This window comes from Hyperoodon ampullatus (assembly GCF_949752795.1).
Source record: "Hyperoodon ampullatus genome assembly, chromosome: 12".
Lineage (NCBI taxonomy): Eukaryota > Metazoa > Chordata > Mammalia > Artiodactyla > Ziphiidae > Hyperoodon > Hyperoodon ampullatus.
In genome coordinates this window covers 39770258-39793080 of record NC_136925.1, presented here as the reverse complement: position 1 = coordinate 39793080, position 22823 = coordinate 39770258, and the positions used below count along the sequence as shown (strand labels likewise).

Genomic DNA, 22823 nt, shown 5'->3' with positions numbered 1-22823 from the left:
CGTCGACTTTCCCCAAGAGGAATGACTTTTAAAAATCAAACAGTAATTTGTAAACAAATGATTGAATCTTTAAAAAATACCAAATTTTGGAGATTTTTATATGTCTTTTTTCATATTGTATCCTTAAAGCCTGCAAAAATTCGTATTTAGGAATACCGGGGATTCTTTCTCCTTTAGTCTCATACAAAAGGGATTTGACAACTCTCTTTGAAAGCCTGGCTTGCGGTGACAGTTGACTGAGCAAATAAACCACACCCCTGTGCAATGGCAAACAAAGGTGCAATTGCACAGGGGTACCTAATCCATGCCGCGAGAACCCACTTGAGAGACCGGAAGCAGAGGCAGCAGCGCGGAGCACCCGTTTCCACAGCATCCTCCTTGCCTGGCCTTATGCTGCACCCTCCGACCCTCAGGATAGCAACCATTCCCAAATTCTCGCCTCAACTAGATGGCTTGGTTTCTAAAATCCCAGAGGAAATGAAGGAAGGAAAAATCCTGTCAAAGGAAAAGTGGCAACCAAGCCCACAGTGCTCACCAAACCGACGCTCTCAGTCAACCTCCGTCAACGCTAACCGTTGGCTCGCAGGCCGCCACAGGCAACGTCGCAGTGGCTCACGGGAGCTGTAGTTTCTGTCGCAAACAGAACGCGAGGGGGGCACCAAAACTATACTTCCCAGAAGTCAATGCGAGTACGCCCTGCCTTCTTAAACCTGGGTTTAGCGTAATAAAGAGACCGTTTCTATTTTTAGGCTGACCTTAAATTTAGATTCAAGAACTTCCAGGTGTACGTCTGTGCTACACTCTCTGCCGTGCTTGTGTACTTCAGCTGTCCCTTATTTTCCTTTCCCCTTGTTCAGGCCAAAGAAGCCAAACCTCAGAGCACGGAAAACGCCCCCCGGCGCAGCTTAACTGCCTTTTAAAGCGCATGCGCGCTGCCCGCCGTCACGCAAGCGTAACGGCCGGCAGCGGTTGGCGGCCGCGCGCGGACTTGGGGTCTGGAGGTAGCCTGTGGGAGGGCGGGGTTTTTTCCAATGGCTTTGCCTCCGCGGGTCGCGTCTGCTTGGGCGGGGAACAGGGCGCAGGGGCGGGGGCAGCTCCTCGTTTGTGCCGGGCGGAGAAAGGGGAGGGGCTGGGGGTGAGGACCCCATCTTCCCTCCCCGCTCCCGCCCTCTGGGCCGAGCCCCACCGATGGGGCTGGGCGAAGGGGCGGGCTCTGCGCCGCGGGCCCAGCCGCTCCACCAGCTTCGCTACCCAGCTCCACGCTCGGGGATTGCGGGGCCGCCCTGTGCCTGTCTGGCCTGGCGGGCGGTGGGCGAGGACGCAAGGATTGGAAAAGAAGCGGCGTCTACCCGGGGAGTCCGGAACCGGCAGGCCGGAGACGCTTTCCGCCAACGCCGCCACCGAGAGAGCGGCTGCAAGAGGCTGCCGACCCCCCGGGAGCTCCAGGGTCTCTGGCCGCCGGGGCCAGCAAGCCAAGATTCGGCAAGCCTTCCCAGCCAGCGCCCGGCCGGGAGGGAGGAGCTGCGGAAGGCGGGGACTGGTGCCGGAGGAGGGGCGGGGTGAGAACGCTCCCGAGAACACCGTGGCTGCACAGACAAAAAACACCGAATGGCTGGTGAGCGTTCAGCTGTTACCAGCCTTTTTGGGCAGAGTACGGGTTTGACAGCTCCACAACGTGAGGATATCCGCTGACCCCGAGAGACGGAGGAGAACACTTCCCCGACACTGCCTGTCCAGCAAAGCCAGCACTGTAAGGTTTCAACTTTCCAACTTTTTTTTCTCGGTCTCTGACCAAAAGACTGCCCCTCCGGGCAGAAGGAGAGGGCGAGCTCTATCTCGTAGATCGAAGACACTCTGGCTCCAAATGTCACCCAGACGTATGTTTTCATGACGATTCGAGTTCTCTGATTTTATTCTTACATTTCTCGTTTTTAAAAATGCAAAGTGCTTTGGGGGACATGCTGAAAGGTAACTGAAGACAGCAAAGAAAAAACTCCAATTGTCATGGCTGAAGGAGAGAATGAAGTGAGATGGGATGGACTGTGCAGTAGAGATTCAACTACTAGAGAGACAGCACTGGAAAACATTAGGCAGATCATTGTGAGAAAAACCGAGTGTCTTCGTTTGGTGAAAGAGACACCTTATCGTCCAGCTGACGGCCTTTCAAATGCTGTTTCTTTGGATGGGTTGAATAAGCTTCTTGCTCATCTGCTTATGCTTTCTAAGAGGTGTCCCTTTAAAGATGTAAGAGAGAAAAGTGAGTTTATTCTGAAGAGCGTCCAGGTAAGAAATAACATTATAAGTACAACTGTTTATCTAGTAATGTGAAGTTTTACTTGCAGATATTCACTTTGTATTTGCTTCAAATAGGTTGTTATAATTTGAACCACTCAACATCTTAAATTTAGACTGTTTTGTAAAACATTGAATTTGGGGTTAAAATTGGACAAGGTGAATTAAAGTAAAAGTAATTTTCAAATACAACTAAACAAGTATTGTCTTTCTAGAGAGTTTTAGCAGAAATGCATCATTCCTCCATTGGGAGATTGGGATTGACATATATACACTAATATGTATAAAATAGATAACTAATAAAAACCTGCTGTATAAAAAAAATTTAAAAAGAAATGCAATCCTCCTGGGCAAAATACGTGAAAATTACAGTTAATTACAAATAAATACTTACTTTTCCTTATATTCACTTTTATGTGTTGTTGGGAAGTGTAGCCAGTATGCTTTTCACATTGCTACAAACAGTGTTCTCTGTGGAAAGTTTCACGTTTAAAACCCTCTAAAATGATAAAGATGTTAAATGTTTCCTAGTCAGCTTGTTCGAGATAACTGGTGAAACAATTTCCTCTTGTTCTTAAAAACAAAACAAAAAACCCGAGAATCTGTTCCCTAAATGCAACTTTTTTTTCCTGAAAGAATTATGTAAAATAATAAAAGCCCATGTTATAAAGGAGCTGACATCTGCAAATTGAATAATTGGATCCAGGTTGAGTGAATGGTAGACTGTTATGGTCAGTTACTTAACTAGCTTTCTCTGTGTTTGCCTAAGTTGTTTGATTCTTTTCTTTTTCACATACATACCTATTTAAGTTGCGAGTGCAAAGGATAAAGGATGTTATAGTTTTCCTCCTGTTTGTACATATTGAATTTATCTTGTTTTTTTTTTTTTTTTTTTTTTTTTTTTTTTTTTTTTTTGCGGTACGCGGGCCTCTCAGTGCTGTGGCCTCTCCCACTGCGGAGCACAGGCTCCGGACGCGCAGGCCCAGCGGCCATGGCTCACGGGCCCAGCCGCTCCGCGGCACGCGGGATCCCCCCAGACCGGGGCACGAACCCGCGCCCCCCGCACCGGCAGGCGGACTCTCAACCACTGCGCCACCAGGGAAGCCCTATCTTGTTTTATTAGAAGATTTATTAGAAGGTTTTTTTTTAAGGGAAAGCTTTTTAGTATTAAGAATTGTCAGAAATGGCCTTTAAGCTTATCAGTCTAAATTACTCAATCCACATGTGTTCAAAGTCACAGTATGAGAAGTTTTTTTAAATTTATAATTTACTTGGGTATATATGTAAGCTAAGATGAACAGTTTTTCTATTCTGGTTTGAATTCAGTTTAAAGCAACAGAAAAATAATAATGTGTATAAAATGAAGACTCTAAGATCTCGGGATATTTCTTCTCACAAACACTGTGGAAACAATAGTTACAATTTATATTTATCCAGAGTTACTAGAGAGGAATTATTCTAGTACTTGAAGTTTACCTCTTTGAGCATCAAAAGTTATTTCTTTATCTCTTAGTGTAGTGACTACAACAACCGTTTTTTTCATAATGGGGTCATCATTATGCACATCAAGTACATACTCTTGTACAGCTGAGGGTGGAATGTATATGTAGGACTGTATGATCCATTTTGTTTGAATTTGTGTGTTCAATTTTTATAGTCTTTCTGTTCCTTACCTTACTGTTGGTATGCTTCACTTCAGTCTCTTCCTGAATCTTTTATTTTGCTACTTTAAAAAATATTAGAATGGGAAACCAGATAATCAATTTTATTAAGAGTTAGATTGAAAACAAGTAATTAGGTTCTGGGGAGTACAGGGTCAAAGGACTAACATAATGGTAAGTAAAGTGGTACTGGTGTCAGACCTGGGCTCAGGTTCTCCTCCTTTATTAATATACTGCATACCCTTGAACGAGTTAAGTTACTTGACCTCTCTTAAGCTTGGATTTCCACATCTATAAAATGGTAATAATAATACAGAGGTGTATTACTATAATAAATAATATAAATTATGATAAATGAGATGTAAAGTGCCCCATATGTAATGGATGCTGCTCTCCCCTTTCATAAAAGAAATACATGGACTATGTGATATGTATTTCAAGACTCATTCATCCTGCAGAAGGATTCAAGAATCTCTACTGTGAAGGTTTCCCATCAATTTATGCCTTCTTTCTCATCTCTGCATCTATTGCACATTATTCCAGCTACAATTCTAACAGGCACTTTACTTATATTGGGCTATAATCACATGTTTATGTGTCTGTCTCTCCCAGAGGGCTGTAAGTTCTCAAGAGTATTGACTGGGACCTGGAAGCTACTAAATAAATACTGTTTCTTAGTCTGAATAGATGAAGTTACTAGATTAGGGAGTTTTCATCCCTACATCATTCATTCATGCCTTCATTCAACAAATGTTAATTGAACCCCTGATGAATGCCATTCTAAGAACTGAGAATCAGTGGTAACAATTTTGACATTCTACTGAAGGGCGAGACAGACCATAAACAAATAAACAATATAATTTTAGATAGTAAAGGAAGACTTCCCTGAAGAGATGGCATTTAAGCAGAAATGAATAGATATTATCCAGGCAAAAATGAGATTTGTGAGAGGGGACATTCCATATATAGGGAATAGTGTGTGTGAAGGCCTCATGGTAAGAGAGAGCAGGTGAATTTAGGAGTGGAAAGTAATGCAGTGCGGTTGGAGCATACAGTTTGAGGAGAGTGTGAAAGTTTAAGTACATGCTCTGGAGTCAGACCTGAACTCTACAGCCTTAGGTAAGTTACATAATCTCTCCTTGACTCAGTTTTCTCACCTGCAGAATGAGGATGATGCTAATAGTTCCTGCCTCACAATGAGAATAAAATGAAATAATGCTTACAAAGCATAGCACAGTGCCTAGCACATAAGAAACACCCATAAAGTTAGGAATTCTGTTTTTAGGCAGGAGCCAGAGAACAGAGGATCTTGTGGGCCATGTTAGGAGTTGTAGGCTTTATCCTAGGAACAATGGGAAGCCACTGAGGGGTGTTGAGCAAGATGGTGACATGATACATGGTGTATTAGAAGCATCACTTTGGAAGCAATTTGGAGAATGGATTTCAGGGGTCGAAAGTGAATGTGCAACAGGTAGGAGGTTGTTCACTAGTCCAAAGCAAAAATGGTGGAGTAAGGGGCTTCCCTGGTGACGCAGTGGTTGAGGGTTCGCCTGCCGATGCAGGGGACGCGGGTTCGTGCCCCGGTCTGGGAGGATCCCACGTGCCGCGGAGCAGCTGGGCCCGTGGGCCATGGCCGCTGAGCCTGCACGTCCGGAGCCTGTGCTCCGCAGCGGGAGGGGCCACAGCAGTGAGAGGCCCGCGTACTGCAAAAAAAAAAAAAAAAAAAGGTGGAGTAAGATGTAGTGGGCAAAGTGGAAAAAGGTGAATAGATTTGGGAGATAGCTAGGAGTTAGAACCTATGGGGTATAGTATTTAATTGGATATAGGAGATGAGGAAAATAAAATCAAGGATGGCTCTAAAGTTTCTAGCTTGAACTCCTTGGTGAATAATTAAGTCATTTCGGGAGACAAAAGAGTGGTAGAGGGTCACTTGAGGGGAATGATGAGTTCTGTTTTGGACATGTTGAGATTAAGTTGCCTATGATAAATCTGATTAGAAATAGCTCTTAAAGGGATTTCTGCCCCTGCCACCACTGTTCTACTCCTGACATTGTTATCTCTCACTTTTCTCAACCACCTTTATATCCATCCTCCACATAATTGCAGAGCTATTTATCTAAAATAAAAAGCTGACCATGTTTCTCTCCTCCCTAAAATCCTTTAGGATAGAATCTAAACTTAAGGATGTTACTTAATGTCCAGCATCATCTGGCGTCCACTTAACGCTGCAGCCTCACTTCTCACACTCTAGCACCAGCCTCACAAGGGAAACAAAATAATGTAGTGCTCCGTAATGCCTTCTCTTATTCACTAGTAAGCAGCAAAAGCTGAACTGCATTTGCAATTCTTGCAGCTGTTCCTGAAGGGGCCCTTAATTGCTATAGGTCAGCTCAGAGGAGTATGGTCAGGGAGAGGTGGTAGGGTTGTGGTAGGATGGATTCAACTCAAAATGGCTAAACGTGTAAAAAAATTGGCACATTGAGAGATAGCATTCTCTGTTTATTCCTGTTCTCAATTTATTGATTTCAAGTCAGCATACTTAAATCTGTTCAACACATTTTTGAGAACTATTTTAGCCAGGCACTATAGTCAGGACTGAAGATCAATTAGATTTGTTCCCCGTTTTAGAGGAAGGTCTTCTGTTCTCATAGGAGGTTTTAGTTGTGCTGTTTGTTTGTTTGTTTACACCCATAATACCTTTTGGATATGCTTGATTCCCTAAGCAAATGAATGGAGTGGCCCAATATACTATTATAGTCCACTGGTGAGCTATTGTCTTTATGATACATGTAATTAAGGGGGAAAATGTGAGTATGTGTATATTCATCAAAACATTATGAGGAGTATCCAAAATAGCCAAGTACTTTTCCAAGAGTAGTCATTTGATCCTTTTCATTTCTATACCATGACAAAGGAAAACAAATTTTCTTATATGCCTCTCAGCAATTAACACTATCTGAAAGTAACTTGGCTTAAGGTAGAAAACTTAGACCAAGTAAGGAAGTATTTATCTTAAGTGGGATGGAGGAGACTTTCATTTAGTGAAGTGATTGTTACCCCCCAGGGAGAAATGAAACTTTAGTTGTTGGGTATGGTGCACATTTATAGTTGTAGAGTTGCAGTTGGAGTATCCAGTTGGTATCCATTGGGGAACATATAGTTTATAGGTTTAACAATAAGAGGTTAGTAAACCTCCTATTGTTCGCATAATGAGTCTGGAAGTTAGGCTATTTCAAGCCTGAAAGATTGATTCATTAGCTGAACTATGTTACCTTTTTGCCTTTTATCTTTTTGTTCTCCAGGCACCATGTGTAGTCATTGACCATTTGCAGCTAAGAGGAAAAGAGTTTTTTCCCATGCATCTATTCTATTAGGGAAGAAAAGCTTTCCCCAGAAACCCTCCAGCAGACTTCTTCTCAGTTTCTATTGACCAGTGTCACATGCCCTTTACTAAGCCAGTAACTGGCAAGGAAATTGGGCATTTCTATTTTTGGTTTGGATTAATCCACATTCAGCCCCTAAGAGCCAGGAGAGCCCCCATCATGTGAACAAAGATTTCTGTTGGTGAGGAAGAAGAGGGACAGAAGACAGGTTTAGTCAGAGGCTGCCAATAAAACTCATATCTAACTAGATAATATATTGCTTTGGTCTAGTTATAATTCAGATTCTATTAGATTGGAAACGTAACTAATTTATAATGATGCTATAAAATATAACAGATTCGGAACATTCTAGAAGCAGATTTGGCTTTTTAAGATGATTGTGTTGTTTTTGTTTCTATCTTACTGCCATGTCTAGTCAAAGCCAAAAATTTAAGGTAGTCCATCTCAAACATTCACTGCTGACTCTTAGGTATCACAGCAAATATGAAAGTCCTCTTTCAGTGTTTACACTGAGCTTCTCTCTTCTATATCCACTGTTTTTTGGCCTTCCTTATTTTATTGATACACTGAGAACTCAGGCCCTTTCCCTCAGAAAGTCTCCTGGCTTGCTTCTCTCCTCAGTGCTTCCTCTTATTCCTGTCTTTCTTTCTTTGCTTTTGAGCTCAGAGGAGAATACTATTTACCCTCAGGTTGTCTGGGCTTCTTTGGAAGAAGAATGTAAAGAAATTGAAGGCAAACCTTTAACTTTTTTTTTTTTTTTCTAAATGGTTTGAAAACAAAGTAAAGAGCCTATGTTCTTTTTACTCACTGGCTTACAGGATGAATCATATCTACACTATCTACCCTCAGTGTCCTCTTCCTTTGTTCTGACTTTTAAGAAAGATTGAAACTAACACAGATACTCTTTTTTTTTAAGTTTTCAGATTTCAAATATTTTATTCCTGTTACAGTGCCCCAAATGGTCTCTATCATGGAAACAAACAAATAAAAAACCAGAATGATCAATTTTTAAAATATTTTTCTAACATTGTTTTTGTTTATAAATGGGATGTAGTGTTTTGTAGGGAAATGGGATGTTAAACACTTGCCTATTAGATTTCAATTTAAGGTCATGGGTTGTTTATGTCAGGAGGACTCCCTGAAACAATAGTTTAGCTTAATTAGAATTATTTTCTTGTCTTTAATACTGTGTGCCCTTAAAGTGCTATACAGATCATTCTTGGAGTAAAAGAATTTGAAAATAGATGTGCTGTTATCTTTGTTTTAAGGTTATATTTATTTTCCTTTTGTAAGCCATTAGAAATTTGCAGGATATCTTTTAACCAACTGAGTAGATAATAACTTAAACAGCCAACTTAAGGATTTGTTGAAACTTTGATGTGACAGAAAGTAGCTGTAGAATCTTCGGTTTGATGAAGGATTATTAATCACTTAGAACTTTGAAACAACGGGGCCCTATTTGGTGTTACATATTAATCATAAATAATTTCATATCTAAAAACAGTGTTTATGAGTAGCAAATTAGCATGTACTGGAGGAACCAGAGGCATGAGGAAATTTTAGAATTTGTGGAAGGACAGGGGAGATGCTGGTGGAGGGAAGGCAGTACTTAAATTGCATAAAAGGATGAAAGTTATGCTGGATGTGTATCAGCACCAAGCAAGCCTCGCCACCAATTATAATCTCTTCTTTGTCACAGTTTCTCAAATCAGTCTATTTTTTTTTTTTTTTTTTTTTTTTTTGCGGTACGCGGGCCTCTCACTGTTGTGGCCTCTCCCATTGCTGAGCACAGGCTCTGGACGCGCAGGCTCAGTGGCCATGGCTCACGGGCCTAGCCACTCCGCGGCACGTGGGATCTTCCCGGACCGGGGCACGAACCCGTGTCCCTTGCGTTGGCAGGCGGACTCTCAACCACTGCGCCACCAGGGAAGACCCAAATATTTACTTTTTAATTGAAGTCAATAGAAAATAGGATTTACTTTGACTCAGCTTTTGTAGATCACATTTATTACATTAAGAGAGAAAGACCTTAATTGACCTCGATGATATGAACTACTGCTTCAGTTACACTGGCACAGTAAACTCAGGGGCATCTGAGGGTTCTTCAGAATATTTGATGATGGTATTACTAGGGGCAATGGGCAGACTGGAAGTTTAAGGCACACTATGGGAACATTATTTTATACTTTGCTTTTTTTCCTGTTGGTTACTACACCAAGTTAAACTAATGTCAATAAAGATACATTTACCATGACATTTGTGTATAGAAAAAAAGCCTTTTAAAAGATGCTTGTTTTTTATGAAATTGAGTTATTTGTAGTGAGGTGGATGGACCTAGAGTCTGTCATACAGAATGAAGTAAGTCAGAAAGAGAAAAACAAATATCGTATGCTAAACATATATGGAATAAAAAAAAAATAGTTCTGAAGAACCTAGGGGCAGGACAGGAATAAAGACGCAGACATAGAGAATGGACTTGAGGACACAGGGAGGGAGAAGGGTAAGCTGAGATGAAGTGAGAGAGTGGCATGGACATATATACACTACCAAATGTAAAATAGATAGCTAGTGGGAAGCAGCCCCATAGCACAGGGAGATCAGCTCGGTGCTTTGTGACCACCTAGAGGGGTAAGATAAGGAGGGTGGGAGGGAGATGCAAGAGGGAGGAGATATGGGGATATATGTATACATATAGCTGATTCACTTTGTTATACAGCAGAAACTAACACAACATTATAAAGCAATTATACTCCAGTAAAGATGTTAAAAAATATTGCTCAAAAAAAACAACATGCTTGTTTTTTAAAAAAATGCTTTTTCACTGAAAATACTTTGGGAGTTTTTGTAGGATAGCTGTTAGGACCATTTATTGGATTTTCACAATAGGCATTTTTATTGTTGAAAGCCTGTATACTGCTAGTAGACTGTCATCATTTGTGACATGTTTCAGTTTATATGAAAAAGACTTGTGAAATTTGGCAACACAATAATTATGTCTTCTCATGTTCTTATCTCTTTTCTATAATTACTTATAGAAAAATCTAATAAGATTGCAATGAAATATGGAATTACCTTAGAAAAATGAGATTATTCTAGTTTTATGCTTTCTTTAAATCTGACTCTATTTTTACTTTTAAAAGGGAAAGGTCTTCATAGATTTTTAAAATATTACTTATATTATAAAATTACCTTCAACTTCCTAAGCTTTTAAACCATACTAAAGGAAAATAAAATTTATGATGTGAGTTTTGTTAGTTATATTACCCAAATCAACTTTCATATATACATATTCATTAAATGAATAGTATTAACGTTTTAACTTAAAAATTGTTTAAATTGACAAGATTTTATGTATATATAATATATACATATATATTTTATATATATATAAAATATGCACATACATACATATACATATGCTTTCTTAAATAGCTAGGATAATTTGTCAATTCTATGTGTAATATTCAATAAAGTCTAATTAGAATCTTAGTTTACCCCACTAAAAATGAGCATTTACTGTTTTCACACTTCACTCTTTGACAGGCATTGCACAGTCGTCTTTAAACTTGACATGATTTCATTTTCTAGCAAGTCAGCAGGTGTTAGCTGTCTATAATTATAACTAATTTTTCATCTGGTTTTTTTTTTTTTTTGCGGTATGCGATCCTCTCACTGTTGTGGCCTCTCCCGTTGCGGAGCACAGGCTCCGGACGCGCAGGCTCAGCGGCCATGGCTCACGGGCCCAGCCGCTCCGCGGCATGTGGGATCTTCCCGGACCGGGGCACGAACCCTTGTGCCCTGCATTGGCAGGCGGACTCTCAACCACTGCGCCACCAGGGAAGCCCATAACTAATTTTTCAAATGCTATTCATAGCCTAAACACAGTAAGAAATTCTTCCGATCATGTGATAAAGGCCAAGCCTTGCAAAATAGTGGTAGAGTGATATGATCAGTGGAACTGAAGGACATATTTAGAGAAGCCTTTCAAAAGTAAAAAGTGATTTAAATAATAGGGAGACGGGTTTTCTCACAAAATAAGATCTCTCAAAGTCACTGATAGTGATTACACCTCACCAAATTAAGGTGTGTCTATTTTTTCATCTAACAAGTAATGTATACATTGGCAGTTTTAAATTATAAAATATTAATCTAAATTCAGTTTTCTTGATGACAGAGACTCTGAGCATAGGAAATAATTGAAATTTTATTGAGGCAGTATGGATTTGACCACTGAACGCACTGAATATTTCTTCTCATTTCATTCATGAGGTATTTACTGTGTACCTACTATATGCCAAGCGCTGTGCTTATCTATCTTTTGACATATCAAAGGAAAGGCTGTAAGCTTCTCTTAATTTTAATCATTATTCTACTTTAAAAACAAAAGAAGCTTTTGTTTTTTCTTGATTTTTTTTTTCTTTCTAACCATCTATTTTAAATATACAGAGTCTCACATTGACTAGAGATATTGCTTCAGAAGGGTTTAAAGATCTTGGATTTTCTTTACCAGCCATGAATAAATTAACTTCTGTATCTGTTTCCTCATCTGTGAATTGACATAATTTTAATATCTGCCTTGTGATGTGATTATAAAAATTAAAGGAGATCATATTGGTAAAGAATTTTGTAAACTTTGATATACTGTACAAATTTAATTACGAATAAACTTTTTGAGACTGTTTACTTATTGTAATATGAGGATAATAATACCACTCTCACAGGGTAGTTTTGAGAATTAAGTGAACAGTAAAGTATGTAGAAGTGGGCCTTATACACAGTAAGTGCTCAGTAAATATTGGTGATGATGGTGATGAATATTGGTGATAATAAAGAAGATGATGATGAACTTGATCTAGGTCTTTTAGCTAATGAGTCAAACTCCAAACTGGCATTACTTTAGGATTTTTCTGTTTAGAGTTTAGGATTTTTATGTATTGACTTATAATTGACTTTCATATATCCCACCCTTTGTATCCACATGTATTTACACCCCTAATTGCCTTTTGTACAGTAAATTTTAATATATTAGCACATTAATGCTATGTCCAACTTTACCAAAGGATGCTTCTAACCAACCACTGCCTCAGGGTAAGTGGCGGCCTTACCCAGAATTTTCCTCCGTGGGTGATGGCAGATCTGTAGCATCCATCCCCTCCTTGGAGTTCAGCACCATTCTAGTATGTCAACATGGCACCAGTAGGGACGGGTTGCAGGCAGGCAGCTGCGTGTGTCATCCAGGGGTCAAGTGTACATGGAGAGGTCCATTGCCAAGGCCTGTGCTTTAATACCTAGACAGCAATATAGGAGCATGCTCAAACCATGGGCTTTAGAGTTAGTCAGACCTGGCTCTAAGTCCTACTCTGCCAAGCTTTGTGACCTTGGGCAAGTTATATAACCCGCTTAAGCCTCAGTTCCCTCACAGAGTTGTGAGGATTAAATGAGGTAACGTGCAATGTTTACTGTAACTCAGCACTCAGTGAATATTAACTATTAGTATTCTGTTCTGCCCTCACAGTGCAGTTGGGGGAGAGGAGATGGGAAGTTGAGCCCTCTGGCACCATATGCCCTTTAGGGTACCCCAAGTCTCTGGGCAACTGGGAAAGTTTTCACCTACTTTCCCGGTCCCTTGGCCCTAGGGAATAGCATCCTAGAGGAAATAGCACCTCTAGGAACCAAAGTAAGTGTTTTATAAACATTGTTTTAGCACTCTGGGAACCGGATTCCTCCCCTGATACAATGCTCGTCTATTGTCCTATTTAGGAACAGCTGACTTTCCAATGTATCTTCAGGGGTATAAAATGTAGAAAAGTAAATGATGACTTATATGCCAGTGCTGTCAGTAAGCAACTGAATCCTCTGTGCCTAGTCGATTCATGTCTGATACTTCAGGCAAATTTGCTGCAGAGACTGCTTGCCTTGACGGTCTACTGAGGAGATTAAAGCTGCACTATCAGTGTTCCTACTCTGCTTCCCCCAGTGGGAGCTTGACACATTAAGCAGAAAGTCCCCAAAACAGTCCTTTCACTCTGGCCGGATAACTGGCCTGGCCTAGACAGCTTGATATGATTTTAAGAACAGAGTAACTAAGCAAAGATTACATGGCCCAAAAGATACCCCAGAAGTAACAGGGCTTGAAGAGATTTTGTATCATGTTTGATTTCTTGAATTTGCTTCATTGGGCATGGCAGGTGTCTTTGGGGCTCCTCCTGAGCTCCCATGCCTGCCCCGCTTAGAATCTGCCACACATTGGGACAAAGTTATCTTAAGGCATTTTCAACAGTCTCTTAATCTTTCTAGTTTCGAAGAATGTGTATTTTTGAATGTAATAAGAATAGGCATTCTGTTTGCGAAACCTAGTTCTTAACCCTTTTCATATATTCTTAACGCTTTTCATTTAATCTTCACCACAACACTGTAAGAGTAGGTATTATTATCCCCATTTTATGCATCAGGAAAAAAAATCAAGGCTCAGATAGGTTAAATAACTTGCCCAAGGTATCATAGCTCAGTAAGAAAAGGAGCCAGGTTTCAAACCCAGGCTGTGAGACTCCAGAGTCCATGCTTTTCATCATTATACTGCATTATATGAATAAAAATTTAATGTTTCCTATTTATGAAAATGTATATTACTTTCTTTTCCAAATTATTTTTCCTTCGGAATGAAATGTAAAACTTTGGTTTCTAGGAGAATCCACATTCTCAGATGTTATTAAATTGCATATCAAATTCCTATTTAAACCCTGACCCATTTTGAAATTGCATTTGAACTCTATTGAATCTTTGTGTTTCACTGTGGCATATAATTTTCATTATGTTGTCATTATAAATTTCAGCTGATTGCAAGAAGGTGGCTAGACTGTGATCTTGGAAATATATATAAAAGGCTTATATTTACATTAAGAGATTACCAAGTAAGATGATTTCTTTAGTGAACTGCCTAAAAGAAAATTTGGTATATTTCCGTGAGTAATAGACTCAAGATTAGCTTTGAATGTTAAAAGAGCATTCTCCTAGCTAGTTCATTGTTGCCATGACAATGCTGGCAGTGTGAGTGCTGTAGTAACTCCTTGCAATGATCTTATTTTAGACCCTAACGTTTGCAGTGCTGAACATCCCCTTCCCCGCCCCACAAGTAACTAGCGGAAAAGTACTGGTTTTATAACTGGCTTCTGGCTTTGTAGCTGAAAGACTGCACTATTGTGGGCTTAAAAAAATAGTGTAGGAGTGCTGAGTATTTTTCTCATGCATTATAAATGTTTGAAATTTCCCAAAATATTGTATTGCGTTACATGTCATACAGCAAGTTGTTTACAGCTAAAAAGAAAAGGGGCTTCTATTGTCTTTTTAAGAAGTCAAGCCCAGATTATATCATTACTTTGAGCTCTTATAGAAATCATTTTTCCATTTGTATGTTTCCCGTGCATACTTTAAAGTCTTTGGATTCTTTTATTTAGTTATTTGGAAAATTATCATAGGATCATAAAAGATTATGTTTAAATAGTGTAAAAGGTATTTTTTTCTTGTCCTTTCCATAGTTCAACATTTACCTGATCAAATTGGAACATTTTAATCTTGGTTTCTTAAATTACAAACTAAAGTTATAAAATGATTTTAAGAAATTACCCAATTTGAACTGTGTTAAACTAACATAATTGTTTAGACATTGTTAACTTTGTTGCCTATATGTTATAAATTAGATTTTAAAATATTTCACTGATATTTTCTAATTGTAAACCCCATTATAACTATACTGTTAAGCACAAAATATTTTCAAACTCATAATAGTGCCATTTTGTATACTTTTGCATACCATTTGTTAGGTCATAGGTTTGGTATCTATGGCATGTACACTAAAAATCTAGTATAGCATGATGAAAATAATAATCATGGCAATAAACCTTGTCAAAGAAGATGGAAAATCTAAATATTATACTTCTTTCATTAGTGACAACTACTAACAAACTACTAACAAATTTGCTTTTTTTCCCTAAATACTGCATTAAAAGTTTAGTTCATCTTATTTAGATGCTGAAGATTTAAACAAATCTTGCATGATTGGGCCTGTACTAAGTATTGGAGTATGGGTGTCTGGCAAGCCCTTTTCTTTCTTTTTTCATTTTAACATATAAAAGTAAATTTCTAAACAAAAATTTCACTCCAAGCTAGAGTTGTGTTTGGCTCTTCCACCAAGCAATGAGTATTTTAATCTTTATTTTATTTTATTATTGTTTTTTGTTCCCTTTAGTGCATTTTATTATTATAAATAAATCCTAGTGGTAATTGTTCTGATTAAGAGGTGTCTAATTCCAATTTATACTGGTCTTCAATGGCTCCTTCTTTGAGCTTGGAAGTAATTTTGTAGTAAAATGTGAAGAGTCAAACCTTGAGATAAATATTCTGTCATTTTAGTACTACATATTTGTATTAAATGCTTTTTATTGGTTGGAATGAAACTAAATTATAGTTCTTTTTCCTTTCTTAAAATAATAACAGGGTTATTGTTTTCTTTCCTGAACCCCACTATACCTCTAGCTGATCTCCCTCTCTATCTAAGGCTGAAATGGGAATACTTTTTTAAAGTAAGAATTCATTTAAAACCTTTCTTTGTGTCTTACACTGTTATGGCACTGTGAGAAATATAAAAAGAAGTTGAAAACAACCACTACTGTTAAGAGTTTTGCAATGATTTAGAGAAAAGCAATTAAGAACAAATCAAGACTTTCACTAAAAATGTTAAATTTTGTGGTAGTACGTTGACAATAGTGCAACTGTTAGTGGGAGTGTATGTACATAGTAACTCCACATCTAAGAACTCATCTGAAAAAAGATTTATGTATGATGATAACCTCTGTAGTGTTATTTATGATATAAATGTGTTTATATTATTATATATAAGTTGGTAATCTAAATATCCAATAACGAAATTATTAGTTAATTAAATTATGGTACATCTGTATAAGGGACTATTACATAGTTATTGAAAGTTGTTTTAAAGTGTATAAGAAAAGAAAAAAATTATATTTAAGTGGAAAAGCAACTTTTAAAACAGTAGGCCAAATATATATTTTTTTATAGAGAGGGGAAAATGTCAGGAAACCTGCTTGTAACAAAATAATACCAAAACCCTGGTTCTCTTTTAGAGGTGGGATTATTGGAGATTTTAATTTTTCTTTTCATAATAATAATCAATAAATACTTAATTTTATTGAGTGCTCACTATATGCCAGGCTTTGTTATAAGCATTTGACATATAACATTGCAAGATTTCACGTGGGTTACAGGTTTTGAGGAAGCTATCTTCCCCAAACAAAACAAATATACAAATATGAATACACCCACTCGCTCTGAAATTAGATTAAGTTTCTAATTTATTTAGCAAAGGAAACATGAACATCTCAAAAGTTAGGCTCTCTCGTTGAGAAGAAGCACTTGCCAGCCTGCTTGGGTACTGCTTTCCTTGGTCCTCAGTGCTCCTAAAGGTGGTGCGACTGCTGGTGACACTACCTGTGTCACACCAGATCTGCAAAACTCAATTCTTGCTATATTTTGCCTTTTTATATTTGACATTTACATTCATATTCTGGAAGAATTTTTACAAACTATCTGTGCACTTCCTTTGAAGGCCCATTTTACTGCAATATCTAGTTTTATACCTACAACCATTCTGTGATGTGAGTTTTACATTTTATAGATGAGGAAACAGAAAGATTAAGCAACTTAACTCAAGTAGTGAATACTGAGAGTTAGGAGGCATGTCTGACTCTGCGTCCTTAAGCACCAATCTGTTTTCCTATAGTCTTTTTGTTTTTGTTCGTGAGCACATATTATTTTTATATTGGAAGATGACTTAAAATCAGTGTGGAAAAATTAAATGACATATAGAGCGTTACAATAATTCAGAGCAAGGAAAGATCAGAATGGGTTGGGTAATAAAGACAGCTTAGTGGAGCAAATAACTCTTAATGTAATAATTAACTTTTCTTCTTAGCTTATCTGTTTGTTTATATAAGTACACACTGCTTCTATCCCCAACATGCCCAAACCAAACCTCTTATTACTGGCTGTAACTAATGCTCTGTTGTTCTTTCCTGCAGACTAAGTTTTGGCCTCATTTTTGTTTCCTTTTTGTGCCCCCCCCTTTTTTTTCCTTTTGCTATCTGTCAGTGCATGTATGAATATGTAACTGTGACTTTTGTCAAAGCTCCTTCTCACTATACCGCTGGGCATTATAAATAAAACAACTCTAGCTTGGCAGTTTCCATATGGTAATACCATCATAATTTAAAGATTGAGCTGGCTAAAAGTAGTTGCAAAAATTACATAAATTGTATTTAAAAACTCACTGAAAGGAAATAGAACTAAGATCTTGAATATTGTCTGATGAATTAACTTTACAGCATAAACTAGGGTTGACGTTCAGTCATTATGCACTGGCACAGCAATACGTGTTAAAATACTAAAGTATTTTCATACCAGTTGGTAAATAGTAAACTCCAAAAAGCAATAAAACTAATAATACATAGTCAGGATGGGTGGCTTATCTTAGAAACCACACATGCACTTAGATTCCAAATTGGTCTGGTCACTGAAGCATGGAGCTAGGAAGTTTGCTCAGATGTTTTATTATTTATTTCAGATGTTGAAGGTACAAAACACCTTGGGTGGGAGAGAGAGACCAGGCAGGTGAACTGAGGAGAACCTAATCTGTAAACTCACAGAAGAAGTGCCCAGTTGTGCCAGGGGCACAAGAAGGGTCTAGGCCTTGGTGGTGACTGGGGAGGCTGCCAAAAGCCAGTGACAGAGATTCTCAGGGTATGCTCTCTCAAGTGGGCTCAAGCAGCTTTTCTTTGTTTAACAACTGAATTAGTTATCTGTTGCTTCATAACAAATTTGGAGGCTTAAAACAATACACATTTATTATCTCACAATTTCTGTGGGTCAGGAATCTGGCTGTAGTTTAGCTAGGACCTCTGCTTCAGGGTCTCCCATGAGCCTACAGTTAATGTGTCATCCAGGGTTGTGGTCTCATCTGAAGGCTCAAGTGGGGAACAATGTGTTTTCAAGTTCACGTGGCTGTTGGAAGGATTCAGTTCCTTGAGAGCTGTTGGATTGAGAACTTCAGTTCCTTGCTGGTAGTTGACTGGCAGCTCTTGCTGTTCCTTGCCATGTGGGCCTCTCCACTTGCTTCTTCAGAGAGAGCACCTGAGAAGAACCAGAGACAAGATACCAGCAAAAGAATGCTAGCATGACAGAAGTCAGTCTTTTATAACCAAATGTTGGATGAGACATGCCATCAGTTCTGCCTTAATCTGTTCATTAGAAGAATATTACACAATAGAGTGAGTACCAGAAGATAGGGCACGGATCCTTGGGAGCCATTTTAAAGCAGCCTACCACAACAGCTTATGTCCTGAAACTAGGTGCTGGGAAGAATGGGCCTCCCTGCCTACTATGAAGAGAGTTGTAATTTAGGTTATATGCCCAGGAACCTAATTAATGTCTGGAAGAGAGTGCAGTCCAGCAAGTGACAGTATGAGCCCAGGCTCTGCCCCCCTTCCCAGCCTTGCAACCAGTCTCCAGATAAAGGAGCCTCACCCCAGCCTGGCCAGTAGTTGCCCTCCCCAAGGCCCTGCTGCCTCACTGATTGGAGGCCACCAAGGTTCAGTTGGAGAGGCCCGCCCACCTCCCTCTAGCAGCTTCTTGGTCTTTTTTTTCTCCATCTTCCCCCATGGCTCTTCTGACCCTATTATTCCTGTGTGATCCTAGGAAATTCCCTGCTTCCCATTCTTTGTACTAAATGTAAAATCAGCATTTGTCCAAAAGGTAGGAAGTGGCAGACAGCTTTCTTTTCATCATTTAATGATATGTAATGAGCTGTGAATCAAATCTCAGCTGTATCAATGATTTGAGGGGAAGGGGAATTAAAAATAAAGCCAAAATCTTTCATGAGCATTCTCAAATTGCATAACAAGATTAAACATTATTGTAAACCCAAATTTTTAATTCAAATCTCCCAAATTCAAATTGGTATACTATCAATTTAGTGATATCTAAAAGAGAACAGATGAAATAATTTATCTTTTTTCATTTTTTAAGCCCAGTCCTTATAAATTTTGGCTATTGCAAAAGCAGGCCAAAATGATTACATAACTGATAGCAATTTTTAAAAAATTTTACCCCACTGAATACAATGTTGAGGCTAGGGTTTTTTTAATTGTAGGGAAAGCTCTTAATTTTAGTTTAAAAAGATCATTTATCATATTCTCATATTTCATTTTTAATATCTTGGCCAAATATTTGATGAAAATTAAAATATTTTTCCCATGTATATTTTAAATCAAGGATAAATATATATATATGTACTCCAAATGCTAACAGTGGTTACCTCTGGTCTGTGGTTTATACTTTTCTATATTTTCCCAAAATTTTTATAATGGATACTTCTGTTTCTTCTAATAAGACCAGAAAACACATGCCATTGAAAAGAAAATAAGCTCAATGCACCACTTTATTCATAGCAGGATGACCTTTATGGTAAGTAGATCTTGAGCATACTCTCTAAAATGTTTCTTCTAATATGGTATATAATAACTTTAAAAGCTTTAATTCTTTAATTTTCTGTAGAAATACCTTTCTTTCAAAGACTTTGGCTGTTGATAGAGCAGATTTTTTCCTAACGGATTTTGCATTTGTAGGGTTTTTTGTCTTCACACTATGAAAATCTACTCCGAATTCTCAGCTTGTTGTAGCTTTTATGAGCACTAGATGGCACTCTTGCTCAACTGAAATCTGGTTTATCGATCATATTTTGGTGCTGTGGGCCTTAGAAGAGTTGATGTACAACTTAAGAATGCTTATGTTTTCCTTTTGTTTTAGAGGCAGGGCGTATGGGAAGAAAGGGAAAGTTTCCAAATTTAAGTAGCTGAGCTTAAATGGTTCAGTTTTTTTCATCTATCCAGAAATCACCATGTTGATAATAGTGATATCAGTCACTCATTCCACAAATATTTATTGAGCACCTGCTATCTTTAGGCACTGTTCTAGGCACTACATATACATCAGTGGCCAAAAGAGGTAAAAATCACTACCCTCATACAGCTTACATTCTAGTGCTTGGACTTTTTCTTCAGGTGCCATTCTAAAGTTCTGTACTTGGAGTCATCCATTAACTCACCCATTTCATAAGAAGCTGAGGCACAGAGAGGTTATCTAACTTGCCCCTGTTCACCTGGCTAGTGTACTTGGGTGAGCTGGGATTCAAACTGAGGCATTTAGCCTCTGAAGTTTGTTCTATTCATCTCAACACTATACTGCCTCTCAAAACGAAAGAATATTTTATTATTGCTTCTGCTGAAAGCAAATAATATAAATTTACCTGTTTGTTTATATTGTCCCTAGATCTGTTCAATTCACATATTATTGCCATTTTTTATTGAAAAAACACTGACTAAATACAATGCCTGTTTTAAAAATGATTCTGTGGACAGCTATCATAGTATTAGCTCTCTTTCAAGATAATGGCGATCAAGTCACAGACACAGCTGGCCTTGTTTCAGTGTATATTTAAGCATCCTTATAGCTCTATTTAAACTGTTTGTATTGCCACGTAATAATTTGGGTATGTTGTATTGATGAGAGCTTAATCAGGTTGTGATCCAGTTGTTGTATAATGAAACATGGCCCATCAAGTGTCAAAAGTTAACAACTTGCCTGCTTGCTTCACTGTTCGGTTTTACATTTTAATAGTACTATGTTTATAAAGAAAATAGAGTAAGGTCAATAATACACTGTGAAAGTTTCATGATTTGGGGGAGGAGTGGGCAAATTTACCTTCCTCTAAAAAAAAAGTTTTATATGACTTAGGATAATTTACAATTATATTTGTATTTCTGAAGGACCGGAGTTGTATTCAACAACATACTTGTAAGCCACTGAGTATAGACGGAAAACCAGCCACCATAGAATAAAAATATTGATGACTAATTCATACACAGATAATTGATAAGTAAAACTTGCCTTCAGGGAAGCTGAAACAGTTAGTTCTTAACAGCTAGCTAGGCCCCTGTTCTTTTTTGCTGCAGAACTGTCTTAGATTACAAAACTACGTTTTTGATTGCTAATAATCAGAGTTAGGTATCTTTTAGTTAAATGAAATAATTAGTTAAAGAGAATCACTGTTGTTCACCAGGGAGTGGAAGGAAGTTTTCAGCGAAGAGATTTATTTTGACAGATGCTACAATTTAATGGTTCTCAAATTGAAGATTTTGGCTTTTCTAGGGACATGTTTGCCCCTTAGATTGAATGCAAAATTGTGTAGACTGATGAGCGTTATTTCTTGAGAGAGAGCCCAAGTTTTATCAGATTTTCAAAGAGATTATAACCCCAAAAGATTAAGAACCACTGCTAAAACTGAGCTACTGATAGTAAACTTACTTTTCTTAAACTTTAGAAAAAAGTTTAAGTGATTGAAATTTGGGAGTTTTAAACCAACAAAGGGAAAATTTTGTTGATTCAATGTTAGCTTATCCCTCTTGGTCTAGTGATCCTCTTGTGGTATATCTGGTGGTATTGGTACTTGAGTTACTTAATGTTTGTCATAAACTGGCAGGCCAACACCTCACAGTTTAGAGGTTAAAAGTTTAAGTCTTGTTTCAAGAATATTAAGACGTGGGGAGCCCAGCTGAGCGCAGCAGAGCTCCAGCCATTGTATAACAGAAGCAAGAAATACATACTTGCAAGCCACTGAGATTTGGGGGTTGTGTTTTTCCTCAGCAAAAGTTCATTAATACAGAAGTGGAAATAGCCATACTGTCAGGATCCATATCCTCGTTCTCCTAGTTGTTTAACCTTGGACAAGGTACTTAACATCTCTAAGCTTCAGTTTTATGACCCGCAACATAAGACAATACGCCTCATATCAGTGAGATAATAGCACCTTTATCTCTTTAAGGTACTCAGCATAGTGCCTACCTTAGTACTTAGTACGGCAAGAAACATTAAATCTATCCTTGTATATGACTCAGTTGTCTAAAATAGCAAGTCTTCTTACCTTCTAGCTCCTTATCTTGATTTATTTTTCTTCTTAGCCCCAAACACTACCTAACATTGTTACTAACTTACTTACTTGTTGATTCTGTCTGCCCTACTAGGTTGTAAGCTCCATGAAGATGGAGACTTTTTCTTGTTCATTGCCAGGCTCCCTAAGCCAGTGGTAGCACATACAAAGAGATGTCCAGTAAATATTTGTTGAATGAATTAGCTACTATTACTAATTGGCCATTTCTGTCCATGTTCCCATCTGCCTGTATCAGCTGCAGCTTCAAAATGAGGTAGGTATATCAGGACGAAAGTCTCTTTCCCTATATCAGGACGAAAGTCTCTTTCCCTAACTGGGATAGCTGAAGTTATAGCTTCAAAAGGAATATTAATCTCGTTAGACCCTCTCTTCTGTGGCCTACAGACCAGCAGCATCTGTGTCACCTAAAAG

General features: G+C 38.3%; 1 protein-coding gene across 1 annotated transcript in view; it reads left to right on the top strand.

Moving 5' to 3' along the window:
* Positions 1–2004: 2004 nt before the first annotated feature.
* The window catches only part of SESN1 (sestrin 1), a gene marked incomplete at both ends in the record, with an annotated part of 116421 nt that continues 95602 nt past the window's right edge, over positions 2005–22823 (top strand). Inside the window, one exon of the mRNA XM_079716782.1 lies at positions 2005–2283. Coding sequence (XP_079572908.1) covers positions 2005–2283 — 279 coding nt within the window. The remainder of the gene's footprint in view (positions 2284–22823) is intronic.